The following is an 18,163-nucleotide window of genomic DNA, read 5'->3' on the forward strand; positions in this document are numbered from 1 at the left end:
ATACGTGACCTGGTGCCATCTGAACTCTCCCCCTGACACCAGCTTCTCAGAATTCTGCAGGTTGGAATTTGCATCACAACCTGTCCTAGTTTTTGCTACCTACCTGGCCTAAATTTATGATAATTTCTTCAGTCTCGCATTTCTTTTCAGTAACTATGTCTTTCCTTTGCTCCCTTCTAGTTTTCTATATATTTTATTTTCTGATCTGTCGATTCCTTACCCCAACCTCCTCGCCAGTCTACAAAATATAATGCAATTAGCTTTCCACTCTCATTAACTCTTTCATAATCTTTTGACAATAATCTCTGTCTTGCTTTCTATCCTATCTTCCACCTATAATCTTCAAGTTTTCAAATCTTGTTTGATGCCGTCCCCAACAGTCAGTCTCATCCTGTCCAGTAAGTCTCCATGACCTGGGGTTGTGCATGACATTTCCATAACTCTCCTCATCTTCTAAACCTCACCAGTCCTCTTCCTCATCTGTCTTCTTTCACCTTCAACACTTCTTCCAGAAGGAGCCATTGGCTCTGAGAGCTTGCACATTTCCGTAACTCATATATGTTTTTTCTCCTGCAACCAGGTAGTGAGTAGAATTCTTATCCATCCAATTATGTTATACCCGTCAGAATAAGTATGAGAGTCATTAGTGATGATTTCAGGCTGAGGTAAGATATAAAGTCTGACTATAATAGTGAACAACTGTATTATCTGATGAAAAGTATCTGGATGCCCATCAGGACCGAACGAGGTGGCGCAGTGGTTAGCACTCTCACCTGCGTCTGGCCATTCTGATTTAGGTTTTCTGTCATTTCTCTAAATCGCTTCAGGTAAATGCCGGATGGTTCCATGGTTCTTTCAAAAGGGCACGGCCTTCCTCCATCCTTCCCTAATCTGATTGGACCGATGAACTTGCTGTTCCACTCCATCCCCGAACCTACCAACCAACCATACCTAATGGAGGACATTTATATGGGGTGTATCCATCTTTTGCCTATATGATGCCATGCTGCTGGGGCACATTCAGTGAAGTAAATGAATGTCTGTTGCAGAACGACAGCATATTGTTCCTGTAGAGCTGAAACCAGAGAAGGTAGTGATGTCGAGCACTGAGGCCTGGAACGAAGTCGACATTCTAACTGACCCCAAAGGTGTTCTGTTGATTCAGGTTAGGACTTTGGGTTGGTCAATCCATTTCAGAAACGTTATTGCCTACAAACCATTGCCTCATATATGCTGCTTTGTGACAGATGCATTGTCATGCTGATACAATTAGTCATCTTCCCCAAACTGTACCTCTACTGAATGCAGTACACAATGCTGTAAAATGTGTTCTATCATCTTGGATTTAGCATTTTCTTAATGATAATAACCCAATGACACCATAACCACTAAAATCCGCGTCCCTATACTTCATTGTCGGTACTACACAGTACCGACTACGACAGATGACATAATCCAGGAATTCACCAAACCCAGACCCTTCCATCAGATTGCCTCTTAGAATAGCATGATTCATCATTTGAAATCAATTGTTTCTAGTCATCGACTGTCCAGTGCAAGCTAAAATTAACATACGGCAGTGAAACTTGGTAGGTATGCTAATGGGTTAATGTGGAACCAATTTATTCTGGAAAAAAATTAGTTACAATTTTTACCACCAAGTGCAAATCTGGTGCTGTACAGCATCTTGTTGTCTCCAGTCCTCATACTGAACACATTTTATACGTGGCAGTTAATAATAAAGCAAACATTGCCTTTGTCACTTGTTTGACCACCTGCCCACGTCCCATTCCTGAACGCTTTTCTTGCATTCACAGAACCAGATTTGCACCTTGCAGCAAAAATTGGATGCATTAGAATATCTACCAAGTTCTTCTGCCATACAGTCCACACGGGGCCTCTGTTAGTAGCTGCCCATTAATTATAGCCACCTGGTATAGCATGTCAAAGATCACTTAGTATTCACTACAGAAATGTGCAGCTTATGAGGCGCTGACCAGCTCTTGTATCCTACTGGTAGTGCTTTGTAACTCACAACTGATTCCTTCCATTGATTTGGTGCAGGTTTTTATGACTACCCTCCACAATGCCTAACAGTCCATCTCTGTCAGTAAATAGGTCTGCATGGTCCTAGTGTAGCTGTGATTGGTCATTCACTTTTCCTCTTAACATTCACATCATCAACACTTGACTTCGGCAGCTTTAGAAGGGTTCAAATATCCCTCAAGAATTTGTTGCTCACGTGACATCCAATGATCGTTATACATTCAAAGTCACTGAGCTCTAGTGACCAACCCATTCTGATATTACTGCTTTACTACTGACACCACATTCTTTCCTGCCTCTTTTTATATGGACAGGTCTGCCTCTTGCAACAGGTAGTGGTCAGTTCTACATTACGTATCGATTTCCTGATACTTTTGATCAGATAGTGCATTTATGTACAACCATTATATTATGGCTCAAGCAGTCATGGAGTATGTTTTTAGTATTTATACCACCTCCACACATAGACAAACACTTCAGTCCTTCTATTTAGTTTTCACGTAAATTGTAATTTGCCCTATTTTTGGTATGTGAGACAACCCGGTTTGAATCAAACATAGTATGACATTTCTGCTGTCTATTCTAAAAATAAAATATTCCTTAATTTCAACAAAATCTGCTCCAAGTAAAGCACCTCGATACAGGTATGCCGAAACTTAGTACAATCTGTACCAATCCAGATGGTTTTCATAAATCCTTTTTGAGAGTATTAATTAGAAATATTCCTAAATCAGTAGTGGAACTGCTACCTTCTATGTATTCTTGATTTCTAGAATCTTTTGGGTCACAATCAGTTGATTCAGATACAGTCTTTCCTCAATGGATAACTTGGTCTTACCAGAAGCATCCGTAAAAATCTTTTCTGTGTGAGCATCATCATATAGGTGCATTTTTTCATTTGAAAACAGCTTATGATGTCGCCTGGTATAGAATATCTGTGGAACTTGTCATGAATGTGACTTTTGAGGTTACTTATCGATTTTAACACTGTTCTTCCTTCATGATGGTAATCCACTATTGGAAAGTTTCTCTCTCTCTCTCTCTCTCTCTCTCTCTCTCTCTCTCTCTTCCCCCCCCCCCCCCTAAGAAAGTTATAGATTTCAACTGAGCACACTGACTAGCAGCTTAGGACCCTGCATCCAAAACTTTGAGCATTCTGTATCATGCTTTATCTAAGTCTTGGAGACAAGTTAATAGTTTCTGTGGGTGTACGAGGCTCTTCACAGATGAAGCTAGGGGCACAAAAACTGGCCTAAAATAAAAAAGAGGAAATGGAATATGGTTTAAGAATTAACAGGAAGGGGTATGTGGATTCTCCTGCCCTGCAGTGTTCCCATCTTTTGCCTACAAGAAGTAGCCTTTCCCTTGGCCCACAAATGGAAACACATGTTGGTGCCACATAAGGTACAGTATCATATGATCCCCAACATCAGAGAGCGGGTGCTGTGACAAAGTCAAGAATAAGCATTCTGTGGCTGATATATAATAATATGGGAGTTTCTTAGTTATTGTGTCTATAGACATCTATACACTGCTACTCTTGTGAACACAGTGTCAGCGAATTGAAGATGATACACACTAATTAAGGTTGAGTGTGCATCAAAGCTGTTGGTTTGTCGATAGGATACAACACAGTAACTAAACTCTACTTCATTGATGTAATCAACTAAGCTTTAAGCAAGGAAATAGTAAAATTATAATAAAAACCCAATTCCCGATGGAATGGAATATTTACTTGGCTCATAATTGTAACCTATTTTTTAAATTTCTGATCAACAACTTATTAAGAAGCAAATAAAATTTGTTCTTTATTATATGTCATTATAAAACTAATATTCAATAATTAACATAAACAATAAGGTATTGATTTTGTTTTAAATTCTTTTTGTTTAAAAAGTTTATACAATTTGTAATTTATGTACAATGATACATTTAATTTTTGTGTACAATATTTTTCATCAACTTAGTTCATTTAAGTAATATTTGGAAATATTACTTCATTTTTATTACATCTGACACAAAATTTATAAAATTTGCCAAATCTTTTTTTTTTTAATTGCAGAAATTAGTTTTACAGATGTGGGGAGGGGGGGATGGCACATCTTTGGCAGTTCCGCCAGGGCACAGGATCACCTCAGTTAAGCTGAAAGATTTGCTATAATGTCACTATGTGATCAGTGATCAGTCACAGTTGACCAGTGTCTGAGAGCATCAGTTGGGATAATCACATCAGTTTAGTCATGGGTAAGACAAGTGCCAGCTCACAATTTATTTAAAGAAGTCTAAGGAAGCATAATTCATACATTGAAGTAGTCATATACAAAATCTTTTTCATGCAGTTCTTGAGTATTGTTTGATGGTCTGTAACCATACGATATTGGACTCATTTAAGACAGTGGCAGTTAAAAGAGAAGTTGTGTGCTTATTCGGCATGAGAATGTCACAGGAATGTTCAACAGACTGCTGAGGAAGATGCTGTAAAAAACACAGTGTGCATTGTGGAGAAACTTACTCACAAAATTCTGAGAGCTCATTTTACAACATAAAGGAAGAAATATATATGTATATTACATGTCATGTAATACCATTACAGTAAAATTAGAGAACTTCTGCCTTATAGTGGGATGCCTACAGTCTTTCGTCCCATGTAGTATCCTTGAATATCTGGTACCGCGCGCTGCAGAATTTGAATCCCCGCCAGACGTCATGGGCATCGAAGACCCCTAGACATCTCTGCAACATCGCACCATAAGCTGTGGCGGCACGCGCCTCCTGGCCTGCATTTAGCGTGAGGGTGCCACAGTGGAACACGTGGTTGCAGCAGCCAATAGCGGCGTCCCCAATAAAGTACTTAAGGGCCTGCCTCTCACTCAGCCAGTCAGTCTAACATTGTGTATGTCTCTGGACATATCGCCTCGCCTTAGACAGCGTATTTACTTTCATGTTTTGTTTACGAGTGGACGTGGTTGTCTATTTAGGTTTTCTTGAATGTTGTCTCATTCTTGTTGTTGTCGTAAGGTCCTTCGTTGGTCGTGTCCGTCCTCTCCATTGTGTTGTTGTTCATGGGCCGCTCCACGGGTCCTGCCGCATTTTCCGTCACAGGAACCCCGCGACTGTTCCGGTTGCTGTTACAACAGAATGTAATGTGTCTGTGGTTTTTTGAGTACAGAATTGAAAACACGAAGCAGAAAAAAAATCCTAACTGGATCATTAACACACACAAAACCTTAGACACACAGAAAATGATGGTAGTGTATTCCTTGCAGGTGACTAAAACTCAAACCCATTGAGATAAAAAGTGAAGGCTCCAAGTGAGATTGTTTGGAAAAGTTTCAGTTTCAAGAGTGAGCATAAACATATAATTAGGTCCTTCTGTCAACCACCAGATTTATCCCTGAAAACTTTTGTATGTAAATTCCCCAGTCGAGATGACTTTAAGCATCCCAGAATAAATTGTAGTTCTGTAATTATGGAAATTAAGCGTTTCCAGACACATGTCCACGTAACATCTTTTCTTTATTTGTGTGTGAGGAATGTTTCCTGAAATTTTGGCTGTACCTTTTTGTAACACCCTGTATAATGAACAGTAACTATCCTATCACACTTCCCACTGGTACCCCTGAAATTACCAGGGGACTGATGACCTCAGAAGTCCCATAGTGCTCAGAGCCAAATTACCATTACATCTGTCGAATTTATTCTGTTTGAGTGACATGTTCAGTTCTATCTACAAGGATATTCTTTATAAGAGTGGTAAATGAAATCATCTTTTTACAGCAAGTTAGTGTTATTCAAGAGAAATTATTTTGATCAGTCACATTATCACTTACTAAAAGTATATTTTCAGACTCCTCAACCTGTGGGAATGAAAATGTATATGCAAGCTGAAAGACAAGAACATTCTTAACGTGGAGATAGGTCCACTTAAAAAAAATTAAATTAAAGAATTTGTGAAGGCTTTTATTGAATGATTGCCTTTATCATGTATACAGACTGTACATCCTTAATAAAAAAATTTATTGATTTTAAAATACTGTTCTGTGTCATTAGCTGTAATTTTTTGTCAGTGATATTATATTATTTTAAGTGCCTCCTGTATCCTCGTATTGTGCTCAATAAATGGATGTTGTGAAAAAATATTTTTCAAAATTTATGATTCTTAGCCTAAGACATGTATATTTAGTCCACCAAATCTTTCTCAAATTTCTCCAACATCCTTTTATTCCTTTTTAGGCAAATGTTTTGTGATGTAATAGTTTCTTGATATCTTTGTATCTTTTAACAATATAAAGTAAAGGATAGCCTGCTATCCACCATAAAGATGACACACTGAGGTCAGACTTGCACAACAAAAAGAGTGTTACACATTTAACATTTGGCCAAAGCATTAATCAGAAAAGGAATCACACACACACATTCATTCACACAAGCAAGCACACCTCATGTACACATGACCGGAATACAACTGTCAGGTAAACAAAAGCGGTAATCTGGAGGGGGCAGGGAAGGGGAAGGGGAAGGGAGAGCAGGATATGGGTGGTGAGAGAGAAGGGCACTGTCCAGGGACTAGTTGAAGGTATAATAAGACTGCCATTGGGCACAACAGGGGGTTGTGGGGCAGTGTTAGGGAAGGGGGCGGGGGGAATGGGGAGCATAAAAGAAGAGGATCAGGGAAGGCAAAAGACGGGTAGGTGAGGTGGCTGAGAGTGACACGTAGTGAGGGTGAGGGGACTTGAATAAGGAGGAGGTGATAATATAGAGGGATGGAAACTGTTAGGTGGAGGGTGTGGGGACACTAGGTTACTGTAGGCTGAGGCCAGGATAATTTCACAAGTGGAGAATGTGTTAGACAGGTAACTTCCATGTGCATGGTTCAGAAAAGCTCGCAGTGGAGGGTAGGACCCAGATGTGTGTTGTGAAGCAGCCATTGAAATTAAGCATTGCTGCTTGTTGTGCCACAGGGTGGTCTACCTTGCTTTTGGCCACAGTTCGATGGTGGTCGTTCATCGTGGTGGACAGCTGGTTGGTAGTCACACCAATATAAAAAGACTGTGGAGTGATTGCAGCAGAGCTGGAACATGATGTGGCTGCTTTCACAGGTGACACAGCCTCTGGTAGGCTAAAATAAATCTGTGACAAGACTGGAATAGGAAGTACTGGGTGGGTGCACTGAGCAAGTCTTGCACCTGGGTCTTCTAGAGGGATATGATCCCTGTGGCGACGGGTTCAGATTGGGAGTGACATGGGGATGGTCTTAGATGATGTGGAGATTGGATGGGTGGTGGAACACAGTTTAGGAGAGGTGGGAAGGGTATTTCATAAGATGTGCCTTATTTCAGAGCTCGATGACAGGTAATCAAAGCCCCGAGGAAGAATGTGGTTAAATTGTTCCAATATGGAGTAGAATTGGGTGAAGGGGGCACTCCTTTGTAGCTGGTTCTTGGGGAAGAGGGGGGGGGGGGGATGAGGGTGTGTAGGGAAATGGAGCAGAAGATCGGTTTGCAGACTAGGTCTGGGGCATAGTGCCCGACTATGAAGCCTTGGTGAGACCTTCAGCATACTGGTCAAGGGAGTTCTTGTTATTGCAGACACACCGTCCGCAGGTGGTCAGGCTGTACGGGATGGATCTTTTGGTGTGGAAAGGATTACAGCTGTCAAAATGGAGGAACTGTTGGTGGATTTAATGTTGACAGAGGTGTGCATGGATCCATCTGATAGGAGGACGCCAACATCCAGCAAAGTGGCACACTAGATTGAGGAGGACCAGGCGAAGCAGGTAGAGAGAAGATGTTGAGGTTATAAAGGCATGAGGATAGAGTGTCCTGGACCAGAGTCCAGATGATGGAAATATTATCAATGAACCGGAACCGGACTAGGGGCTTGACGTTTTGGGAGACTAGACAGGTCTCCTTGGCCCATAAATTGGTTGGCCTAGGACAATACCATGTGGGTGCCTGTGGCTGTGCTGTGGTTTTGTATGTATAACCTCCTTTCAAAGCAGAAGCCAACCAGTGACGGTGTATCTGTAGTGACAAGAACTCCCTTGACCAGTGTGCTGAAGCTCTCGCCAAGGCCTTCTCAGACAGGCACTACCCCCAGACCTACTCTGTAAACAGATCTTCCGTACCATTCCCCTCACCCCCGTCCCCTCCCCTCCCCAAGTCCTCACACCATCCTCAAGAACAAGCTACAAAGGAGTGTCCCCTTCATCACCCAATACCACCCCAGGTCTTTGATTATCTACGCACATGCCGTGAAATAGGGGACATCCTACCAAAGGTCCTCCCCACCCATTGTAAAATGATGTTCCTTTGCCCACCCAACTTCCACATCCTAGTCCATCCCAATGCCATTCCCAATCCCAACCCCTTTCCACAGGCATCATATCCTATGGGAGACCCAGGTGCAAGACATGTCCAATCCACCCACACAGCACTTACTATTCCCGTCCTGTCAGCCATTTCATATACCAGCCCTGCTATCATCATCACACAACTTTTTATATTGATATGACTAACAAGCAACTGTCCACCAGGATGAGTGACCACCACCAAACTGTGGCCAAGAAAAAGAGCAGAGTGACAACCCTATGGCACAACATGCAGCTGAACTTGATTTCAGTGGTAGCTTCACAACCCAGGCCATCTGGAGGCACCTGTATTCTCCCCTGCACCACCACCAGCTTTTTGGAACTGTGCAGATGGGAGTTACCTGTCCAACACATACTTTGCTCCTGAAATTATCCTTGCCTCAACCTACTGTCCCCACACCCTCCACTCAACAGTTTCCACCTTCTCTATCTTATCACCCTCACCCTCATTGTGTACCATCCTCAGCCAACGCACCCACTTGTCTTTTTCCCTTCCCTGCTCCTCTCCTTTTACATTCCCCCTTACCCCCTCCCTCATGACTCCCTGTCCTGCAACCTCCCATCGCTGCGCCAGGTGGCAGTCTTGTTACGCCTCCATCTAGTCTCTGCATTCTTCGTCAGACAGTGCTCTTCTCTTTCTCCACCCTTACCCTGTTATCCGGTCTCCTCTCCGACCCCTCCAGATTTCTGCTTTCATTCCACATGAAAGCTGCATTCTGGTCTGAGCTGCTAGAGATGGCCGTCATGTGTGTATGATGTGTGTTGCTTGTCTGAACGACTGTGTGTGTGTGTGTGTGTGTGTGTGTGTGTGTGTGTGTGTGTTTTTCCTTACGTGAAGAAGACTTCGACCAACAGCTAAATGTGCAACAGTGTTTTCATTGTGCCTGTCTGTAACTCAACATGTCACATTTACAGTGAGTAGCAATCTGTCCTTTTCCTTATACTGTTGGTATTCGAACCTTCAGTTTCTGTTCTTTGTATTTTTTATGTTTGTTTTGTTGCCTACTCCTTTTTTTTTTTTATTTCAATATCTTATACATGTTGTATCACTTCACATGATGTGTGCAGAAATTTGTACAGGGCAGTAAGAAAAGTTGTAGAAAGTACATTTGATTATGGGTAATGTGATTTTCAACAATAAAGGTCAACAACAGGCCTCATTTTTGCCACAAGAATGCTCTTTGAGAAGCCCGCAGAGATGTGAGTATTTTTTAGACACTGAGAAAGCCCATGACCATGTACCACACAGGCATATGTGGGACTGCCTGAATTGTATGAAAATCCCTTGTAGCATCATTGCATGAGAAATATGATTATATGTTGAAACCAAGAGCTTTGTGCAGGTCAAAAATGGAAAGTCACGTTGTTTTGAAACAAAGAATGGAGTCCAAGAAGAAAATCCTTTCACCACTCCTCTTCATCATAACAATGGATACAGTTGTAAAATCAATTAAAAGAAATAGCTGATCTCTTACTTTTTGCCAATGACAGCGTTTTGAGGTGAGATAGAAGTGTAGGTACAAACCAAATTAGGTCTTTGACATGAAAAATCCTCAAAAATGCTCTTAAAATCAGCAAAACCAAGATAATTAGTTTGGAATTGATTAAAAGCACTCCAACAATCCATCTAACAATTGAAGACAGGAACACAGACATGCAAGGCAACTTGCAGTATGTGGGTAGAGCAGTTTCGTCAAACACAATATGTCAAGAAATTTGAAACAGAATACAAAAAGCTTCCAAATTCTGCCATGTACTATGTCAGATAGTTTGGGACGGAACATTCCTACAAGCTTTAAGATCAATCTGTATAAAACCCATCTCCTACTTATACTAATATACGGATCAGAAGCAGTCAGAGTTACTTGTTCAAATAAAACCATCTCCAGACAACAGAAATGAATTACCTCCCTTCTTGCCTAATGGTAGCAAAAGTTAATAAAATATAGAATGTGGATATTCAATTACAGCTAGGAGCTGTAGTGATTGCATTGGTATGGGTACATGAAGAGGATGCCTCTCAACAGGACCTCTTAATGCTTACTGAGACTGAAATGTCCCAGACAAGATACCAAGAGGTCGATACTGTGAAACCTTGGAGAAACAGATCCTTATGGCTTTCAAAATTCAGGATGCTAGTTGGCATCAGGTAACAGCTGTGAAAGGGCAAGATAAGTTGGAGTAGGGTTATATACAAACCACATCTGAATTGCTGGAGCAGAGAAATTATGATAAAGATGTCATAGATATATTTATCATTGATCATGGAAATGCAAATACGATATGTCTGTTTCAGCAAGTGTTTATTTTTCATTTTTTAAATTTTTGATCTGTGGAACTCAGGTGCTCAAATGAAGGTTGATATGCTGCAACGAGGTCCAGAAAATTAAATATAGGTCAGCTGCTTTTTGAGCATTCCTTCTTGATTTCTCAACTTGCAGCTCATATTTTAGTGTGTGACAGATTTGCATAAGATGTTCTTTTTAAGTTTTATATGTGCTTGTATTATCAGACAGTAGCCATTTTATGTCTGTAAACAAGCTACTGTGCTATTTCTCTTCAATTAAGACAGCTCTTTTACAGCAAAAATTATTTATGAAATGCTATCACAGCCAGTAGTGTGTAATCTGTTTTAGTCATGCACAAATTTTGACATATCTTTGTAGACATTTCAGAATGAAAATAATGTTGAAATCTGCCTTAATAATTTTCATTATAGTTCTCCATCTCAAGAGGGTGTGAATCTGGAAACATCTACCCCAGTATCACCCATGGAAGGTACAACAGCTAGCATACCTGCTGTACAAGACTCTCTAAGTGAACAGATTAATGGACTGCCATATTCATTCAGTGAAAAGAGCATGAAAATGCAACACTCAGCAACTTCCCAGTCGCACAGGCCCCCCAGAATACCAGAGGAATGTACAACAGAATCATCTTCCTATGCACAAGATCACCATAAACCAGAAGTGGATTCAAAACAAGTGTCCCCAAAGGATAAGGGTAATTCCAAATAAATGCTCATATTATAAAAAGTAGACTTTGTTAGTTTTCTAAACCACTTGCCTGTCAGAATCATAAGTATGATTAGTGAACAGTGACTCTTTACCAGTTTCCATAAACTTAAACAACAGTTTTACATTAAATCATTGTAATGAGAGGTGGCTGATTTTTGTGATGATGGCTTATAAAAACTAATTCCCTATTAAGATAAAAATGCAATTCAATGATAAACATGCCAGAGTCAGAAGGCAAGTAAGTTTCCATGTAAAATTTCCATAATTATGTAGACTGTTGAGACATTTGTTTTAAGAGGAAGTTAGTTTTTATATACTACCGCCATAAAAACCAGCCATCTTCACTTATAATGATTTAATATAAAACTGTTCATAATGTGATGAACAGAAATTGGCAAAGTGTTGTCATCATAACATGTCTGCTTCTGTAGTTGTTGCAACTACCATTTCCACAAATTTCATAACTGATTTTACCCACTTCATTTTTCCTTGTGAATCACATGACTTCACACTCAAAAAAAATTTTAAAAAAATGCCCAAACCTCATATGTAGTGGCCACTTGGATCATGTTCACCTTGCCACAGTTCATACACAGCTCACAATTCAGTACAGACTGTATATGTTCTCATTTAAAGCTACAAATGCCCAAAATGGTAGTTACCCCATTTTGTTGCCAGGACCTTACTTTCTAGATGACATGTAAATATATATGTAGAGAGACTCTGGACCTGAAAGGCTCCTGATTCGTGAATTTTGGTACATAGGTGTTATTTTTCCTGATATTTGGTCAGCTAGGGGGAAAAGTGTACAGTTCTGTTCACCATCTTGTGTACAAATTTTTCAAATTAAATCCCAAAGCCATCCATGGGTATCATTGTTAATGGCAATCCAGCCATCACATTACGAAATTAAACCCACTTATTTAAAGAAATAGGTGTTCTGTTGCAGTTGGATTGTGATTCTCTTATTCTCATTTTCACCATCAGCACTGTCACTTAACAGAAAGAACTTGAAATTCAGTGTCACTCACAGCTCATAATGAAGGCTTTCAGGCATGTATAATTATAAAATACTTCTGAATTTGGCCAATGGACAATGTTATTGGTATCCCCAGGTGCTAATTCCATAAAAACATCAGCTTGAATTTATGAGCAACACACTCTTCAGTCATCTCCCATGAATTAATTTACCTTTCATTGTATGTGTAATCATTTCCATTAAAAGAAACTTTTTTTAGAACTTACAAATTCCACAGTTCCATTACTAACACCAAAGCTAGAGTACTATGGAAACATAAGACAAATGTTTCAACAAGTAGGGAATATTCTAAATCACTTCTAAACCTCCTTTGTTTTTCTGCAGTTGTGCAAAATCTCATGCTGTATCCCAATATTTTACTTTTGGAGCATGTGAGTAACTTCAGTATCACGGATAATAATGTCTGATAAGTTATGTCATACTTTTTAGTGAATGGGTTATAATATGGTGCTCCTCTTTACTTTTTAAAGAAAAGTGTATGAGTGAATGGATAGTGGATAACATAAAAGTTTAGTTTCAGTTGTTTCAGCAACAATCACTTGCCAGTACTGTTATTATTATTTGGTATGTGTGTCAGCTGTAATATATATTTCAAAACAACACAATTTAAACTAAGCACTCTTTTTCACAATTACACTGAAACTATTTTTCATGTACATAAAATTCTCAAGGTAAACCCTTCTCACATTGAAACTCCAGACAGTGACTCCATGGGAGGAGTTTATCATGCAGAGATAAAATAAAACTAACTTTCTATGAATCAAGCAGCTAAATGTTGGAAGTATGAACATTGTAAAGAAATTGGCAAATATGGAAAGATGAATGCATTGAAGTTAAAAAAAAACTTGTGTTAAATTAGAAAATAGGACTGATAGGTTGCAGGAGAGTATCACAGGTCTGTAGAGTCAAGAAGACTTTCCTGGGGTGTGATGAAGGAGGAGGAAGTTGACATGGGAAAAAATGTGGCCCAATAATCCCAGTCAGAGTTTGACAGAGCATGAATTATATGAGCACAAACAAATGAGCAGAGATGATTTTAAACTCTTGGGTAGGAACAAGAAGGTTATGTAATCTCATTTCAAAAATATATGAAATACAATTTTAGGGAAACTTTACAACACTGAAGAAGGCACAGTTGAAAAAAATCTCTTGGATGATCAGTCTGGCAACTCATGATAGTAAAACACTAACTAGAGCAAAATGCAGACTGAAAGAAAGGAAAACTGGAGAGGCATCAGATGACAATCAGTTTTAGTTCAGAAATGGAAAGGTAAAAGATAAGTAGTTTGGATTTTGCGTGTATGGAAAGAAGTGTAAAGAAGGACCGGGATACTTACATGTCATTTTGGTCAAGAGAAAGCCTTCAGAGTGATTAGGTAAAATAATGTATTTGAAATTCTTACAAAATGGGGTAACATACAGTGACTAATGGATGATCTAGAATAACCACAAACACAAGTTTGGTGATAATCTGCAACCCTGTCTTACTCTTTAATTCACTGTTGTTTAAATTGTATGTTGGACAAACAAACCAAGATTCACAGACAAAAATAACTTCCGGTCACAAGTAAGAACTTGGGCTGAATGAAAAGGGCAGTATTCATTGTGTGTTAATAATAACATTTTTGTAAGGACCTGTTGACGGAACTACAATACTTGTCAAACATTATCAATATTTTCTTGAAAATAATAGAGTATGTTAAATAGAAACAAAATAAGGACAGATTTAATTGTAAGTACTCATAATTGAATCAATTAAATCTCTGGTCATAGATGTGTAAAAATTGTGGTTTTGGGGATTTTGCAACTAAGTGTATGATTTGCAAATTGCTCTTGTATCATAGAACTATTGTTATGCCACTGTCAGCGCTAACCCCAGCTATTTACCTGGGCTTATACTTCACAAGATGTCCTACGGTGTGTGACAGATAGTACCCCTCAGCAGTATTACTTATATCCCCCACCTTTCCCATAAGTTTTATAGATATTGTTCACAAAAAATTTCTGCCTGCACATGATTTCTGTACCATATCCTGCATATCCAAAGGAAAATAGCCTACTTTAAGAATCTCCAATGAAAACTTTAATGTACCAGTACTACACAACAGGGGCCAACATTTACCATACCTTTGGGAGCCATAAACTTACAGCACTGATATGAAGAGAAACCATGTATTTCTCCAGCAAAGTTAGATGGAATGAAATGATCATATGACATTAATGGCCGGGAGTCCCCACCCAGGAAGTATACGCAGTTGACACCACATTGAGCGACTTGTGTGTCAATGATGATGAGGACAACACAATACCCAATCCCAAAGTGGAGAAAATCTCCTGTCTAGCTGGGAATCAAACCCAGGCCTGCTGGTTGGAAATCAGATGCACTTAGCACTCAGCTAAGGAGGCGGACATCAAGTTGGATATTTTATGTAAATAATCTTCCATTTCCATCAGAACTTCAGGAAGGGTTACAGCAATTTTCTGTAAACATTTGAAATGAACATATGTTTTATTCTCAATAGCCTTTCTGAAATAGTCTTAATTTGTTATGCCAGCTAAACATGCTCTTCACTGAACCTTAAATAAGTTGTCCACTCCCCTATAATGATATGTTTACCATTTGCAAATGCTGAACAACAGCTGTAATAAAATCCATATCTAACAGTCTCTGTGGGTCATCAAGTTGAGGAAAAAATTTTCCTTTTTCTTGCAGAAATTGTTTACTGGAATCCAGTAAATGGAAAATCTGCTTAGAGCAATGTCTACTGACAACCATCTCAATAAACAATACTGACTCTACTCTGACCTAGAAGTTTTTCCTGCCTCTTCTCACTCTTTATTAAATACTCTATTCCTCCACAAAGTATTTTAGCAGAAGATATGTCACAATCTAATTATTGTGTTTGACATCATTAGTATGCAGAAGTCAGTTGTGCATTGATGTAAAACAACTTTTTCAGCAACATCTTTGAAACAGTAGTCACCTCACAGCAGTCTGAACATCATCTCTCAACACCACTAGCATCAAAACATTCATAGACCCCTAGCAAGAAAAAGGTGCATCTGTGATATTTTTGTTATGTAGAAGGGTGTTTCTTTTCTTCTCCTCTAAACTTGGTAGAATATTGAATGCATAATTAGTTAGTTTTTTTTCATTCTGTATTCAGTGTATGGCATTTGTTTCATACTTAAAGAGAGCTACCTACACTACACCAAGTGCTGATCACCCACAGCACTTCTTGAACATCACAGCCACAACTGCATCACCCAACAACACTATTAGAAAGCTGCTGAGATCTTGATCCATTTGCATGCCTGATTGAATATTTTGTATAGTGTCATACCTTATTCAGTAACAGAAAGTCACAAACTGTATCATAAGCCTTCAAAAAATAAAAAACCACACCATCTACGACATGACTATTGGGTTTATATATTTTACTTCAGTTTTAGGTGTTTTCAACTCTGTTTTTATGGTAACTGATTGCTTATCTCTTCTAGGCAGTTTTTCACTCAGTAGTGTAGAGTCTAACAGTCTAATTCATTCATTTCATAATACAATAACATTAGCTCAACAGTGGTGCCACCAATCACGCAAACTGTCATGAATTTCAATATCCATCATCAGCCATTAGGATGACAATTCCATATGTTCAGTTGATTCTCAAAAAGGCATATACAAAAGCCTTCTTAGAAATGATGTTTGCCCAATATACTAGTGCTCTCTCTAAGAGTCTAAGCACTCTGACAATTACCTGAATGTTGTATCAACTTTTATGGTGTAATTCATATGTCAATAATCAAGAACTTCCCCTTGCTGAATTAATAGTTTGTATACTAAATTTACATGATATTTGTCTTACTCCTTCTCTAGTTTCTTATAACGTCCTTTTATGGATGAGATGGTTACCAATTACTTTAATACAGTCTTTGTAACACTATTATGCAGGTTCAAGTGAGATGCACAATACATTTACATCTCATAATTACAACTGATTTAAGTTACATTCTCATTTTTCAGTTGAAATTTTCACATTTTCATATTCTTCAGTGCCTTGGCACTTTAATTACCATGACTTGAGTGGGATCTATCAGTGTGTTTTACTTACATAAGAACACAAAATTTGGCACTCATTTCCTTTTATATTTTTGGCGCGGTGTCATAGTGTGGCAGAAAGCAGTCCAATAAGATGTGAAGTTGTAAAGCATTGTGTCCATATGGCTGGTGGTCACCCTCTTTTCTCCCTTCATGATGGTGCCAATTTCATATGTCCGTACCACATGAGTTGTTCTTCCGAAAATCGTTGATTGAACTTCCTGATGACTTCATTTCTGGATATCCCTGCAGACCATCTCCAGTAGTTAATCTCAGTTGCAATCAATCTTTTATTAATTGGGATTTGACTAAATAGGTTAATTTTCTGCCTGTCAATTGCCGCTTTTTTATTTCAAAATGACTGGTTTTGGGCAATATTGCCCATCTTTAGATACGTTGGACAAAAAAATAAATTGCAATTGGATTTTAATCCCTATTTTACAAAACATAAATCATTTTGTAATGTAATTACAATAAAAAAGTTGTGTTAATTCCAATTAAATTAAAAATTGTATAAAGTATCATATGTTGTAGTTACTGGGTAACTTGTCCTAATGAAACTATCACTTCACAGTTCTATGCAAATATTGCAGTTGCATGCTGTTGCTTTATGTTAAGATTTAAAAGAAATTTGTTTGGTGCAAATGCCTGTAGCATTAAAGAGTTCCCTCTGCCCAAACTAATGGATTTAAAAAATACTATTGAAATACTTAGTATATAAAACATTGCTAACAAGTAAGCATGATACATAAAACATCAATGATGATGTCTTAGTTTTGCCAACATATCAAAAATTTTAAAACAATTTGATTGCTGCATAACATCTGTATCATGGAAGAATACCCCCATACAGGCACTAAGAGATTAAAGTACCTTATGAACTAATTTATATGTAAAATGCTCCAAGCCGTAACACAGAAACATTAACGAGGATTTCCTAGCTTCAAAAACATGTTTTATCACAGGGTAAAGGTAAATAACTTTTAATAAATTATTTAAAAAATGTGTCTTCTCTTCGTTCCATTCCAGTCTGTCAAATTTGCCAGGTGCCCTGTCCCATCCCAGAGCTTGAAATGCTAAAACATTTCTTGAAAAATAATAATTGATGTTTGCAAACTCACTTTTTCCATTCACCAGTTTTTCTGGGGTTTTTATTTGTGAGCGTAAATCTAAAGTTCTCCACCAACACATTCAAATAAAAACTTTTTAGAGCTCTGTGTAGTATCTCCAAATATTTTCCTATTGTGCGAAGTTCATGTTTGCTAGTTTTTACGTGTGCTCCAAAAAATAGCTAAAGTGAACTTCGAACAGTAGGGGAACAAACTGAGATACAAATAGAGCTCCAAAAAGTTTTTATTAGAATATGTTTGAGGAACTGGAAATTTACACCCCCCTCCCCCCCCCCCCCCTCCCCCCATGAAAAAGCCAGGAAAACAACTGAGTGAACAAAATGAGTTTGCACATGATAATTAATATAAGGAATTTAAAAGGCATGTTTTGGCCTTACCAGCTTTTGTGTGGGACAGATTACTTTAGTAAACCTCTACAAAAGCAGCCCGCCTCATATTGTGCAGCGGCAAATTTGACAGAGAAAG

At 38.7% G+C, this 18,163-nt stretch overlaps 1 protein-coding gene across 1 annotated transcript in view; it reads left to right on the forward strand.

Moving 5' to 3' along the window:
- LOC126456863 (uncharacterized) overlaps nt 1-18,163 on the forward strand; it is a 58,079-nt gene that overhangs the window by 23,658 nt on the left and 16,258 nt on the right. The window contains exon 2 of the mRNA XM_050092679.1: nt 11,136-11,419. Coding sequence (XP_049948636.1) covers nt 11,136-11,419 — 284 coding nt within the window. The remainder of the gene's footprint in view (nt 1-11,135; nt 11,420-18,163) is intronic.

Source organism: Schistocerca serialis, chromosome 2 (assembly GCF_023864345.2).
Source record: "Schistocerca serialis cubense isolate TAMUIC-IGC-003099 chromosome 2, iqSchSeri2.2, whole genome shotgun sequence".
Lineage (NCBI taxonomy): Eukaryota > Metazoa > Arthropoda > Insecta > Orthoptera > Acrididae > Schistocerca > Schistocerca serialis.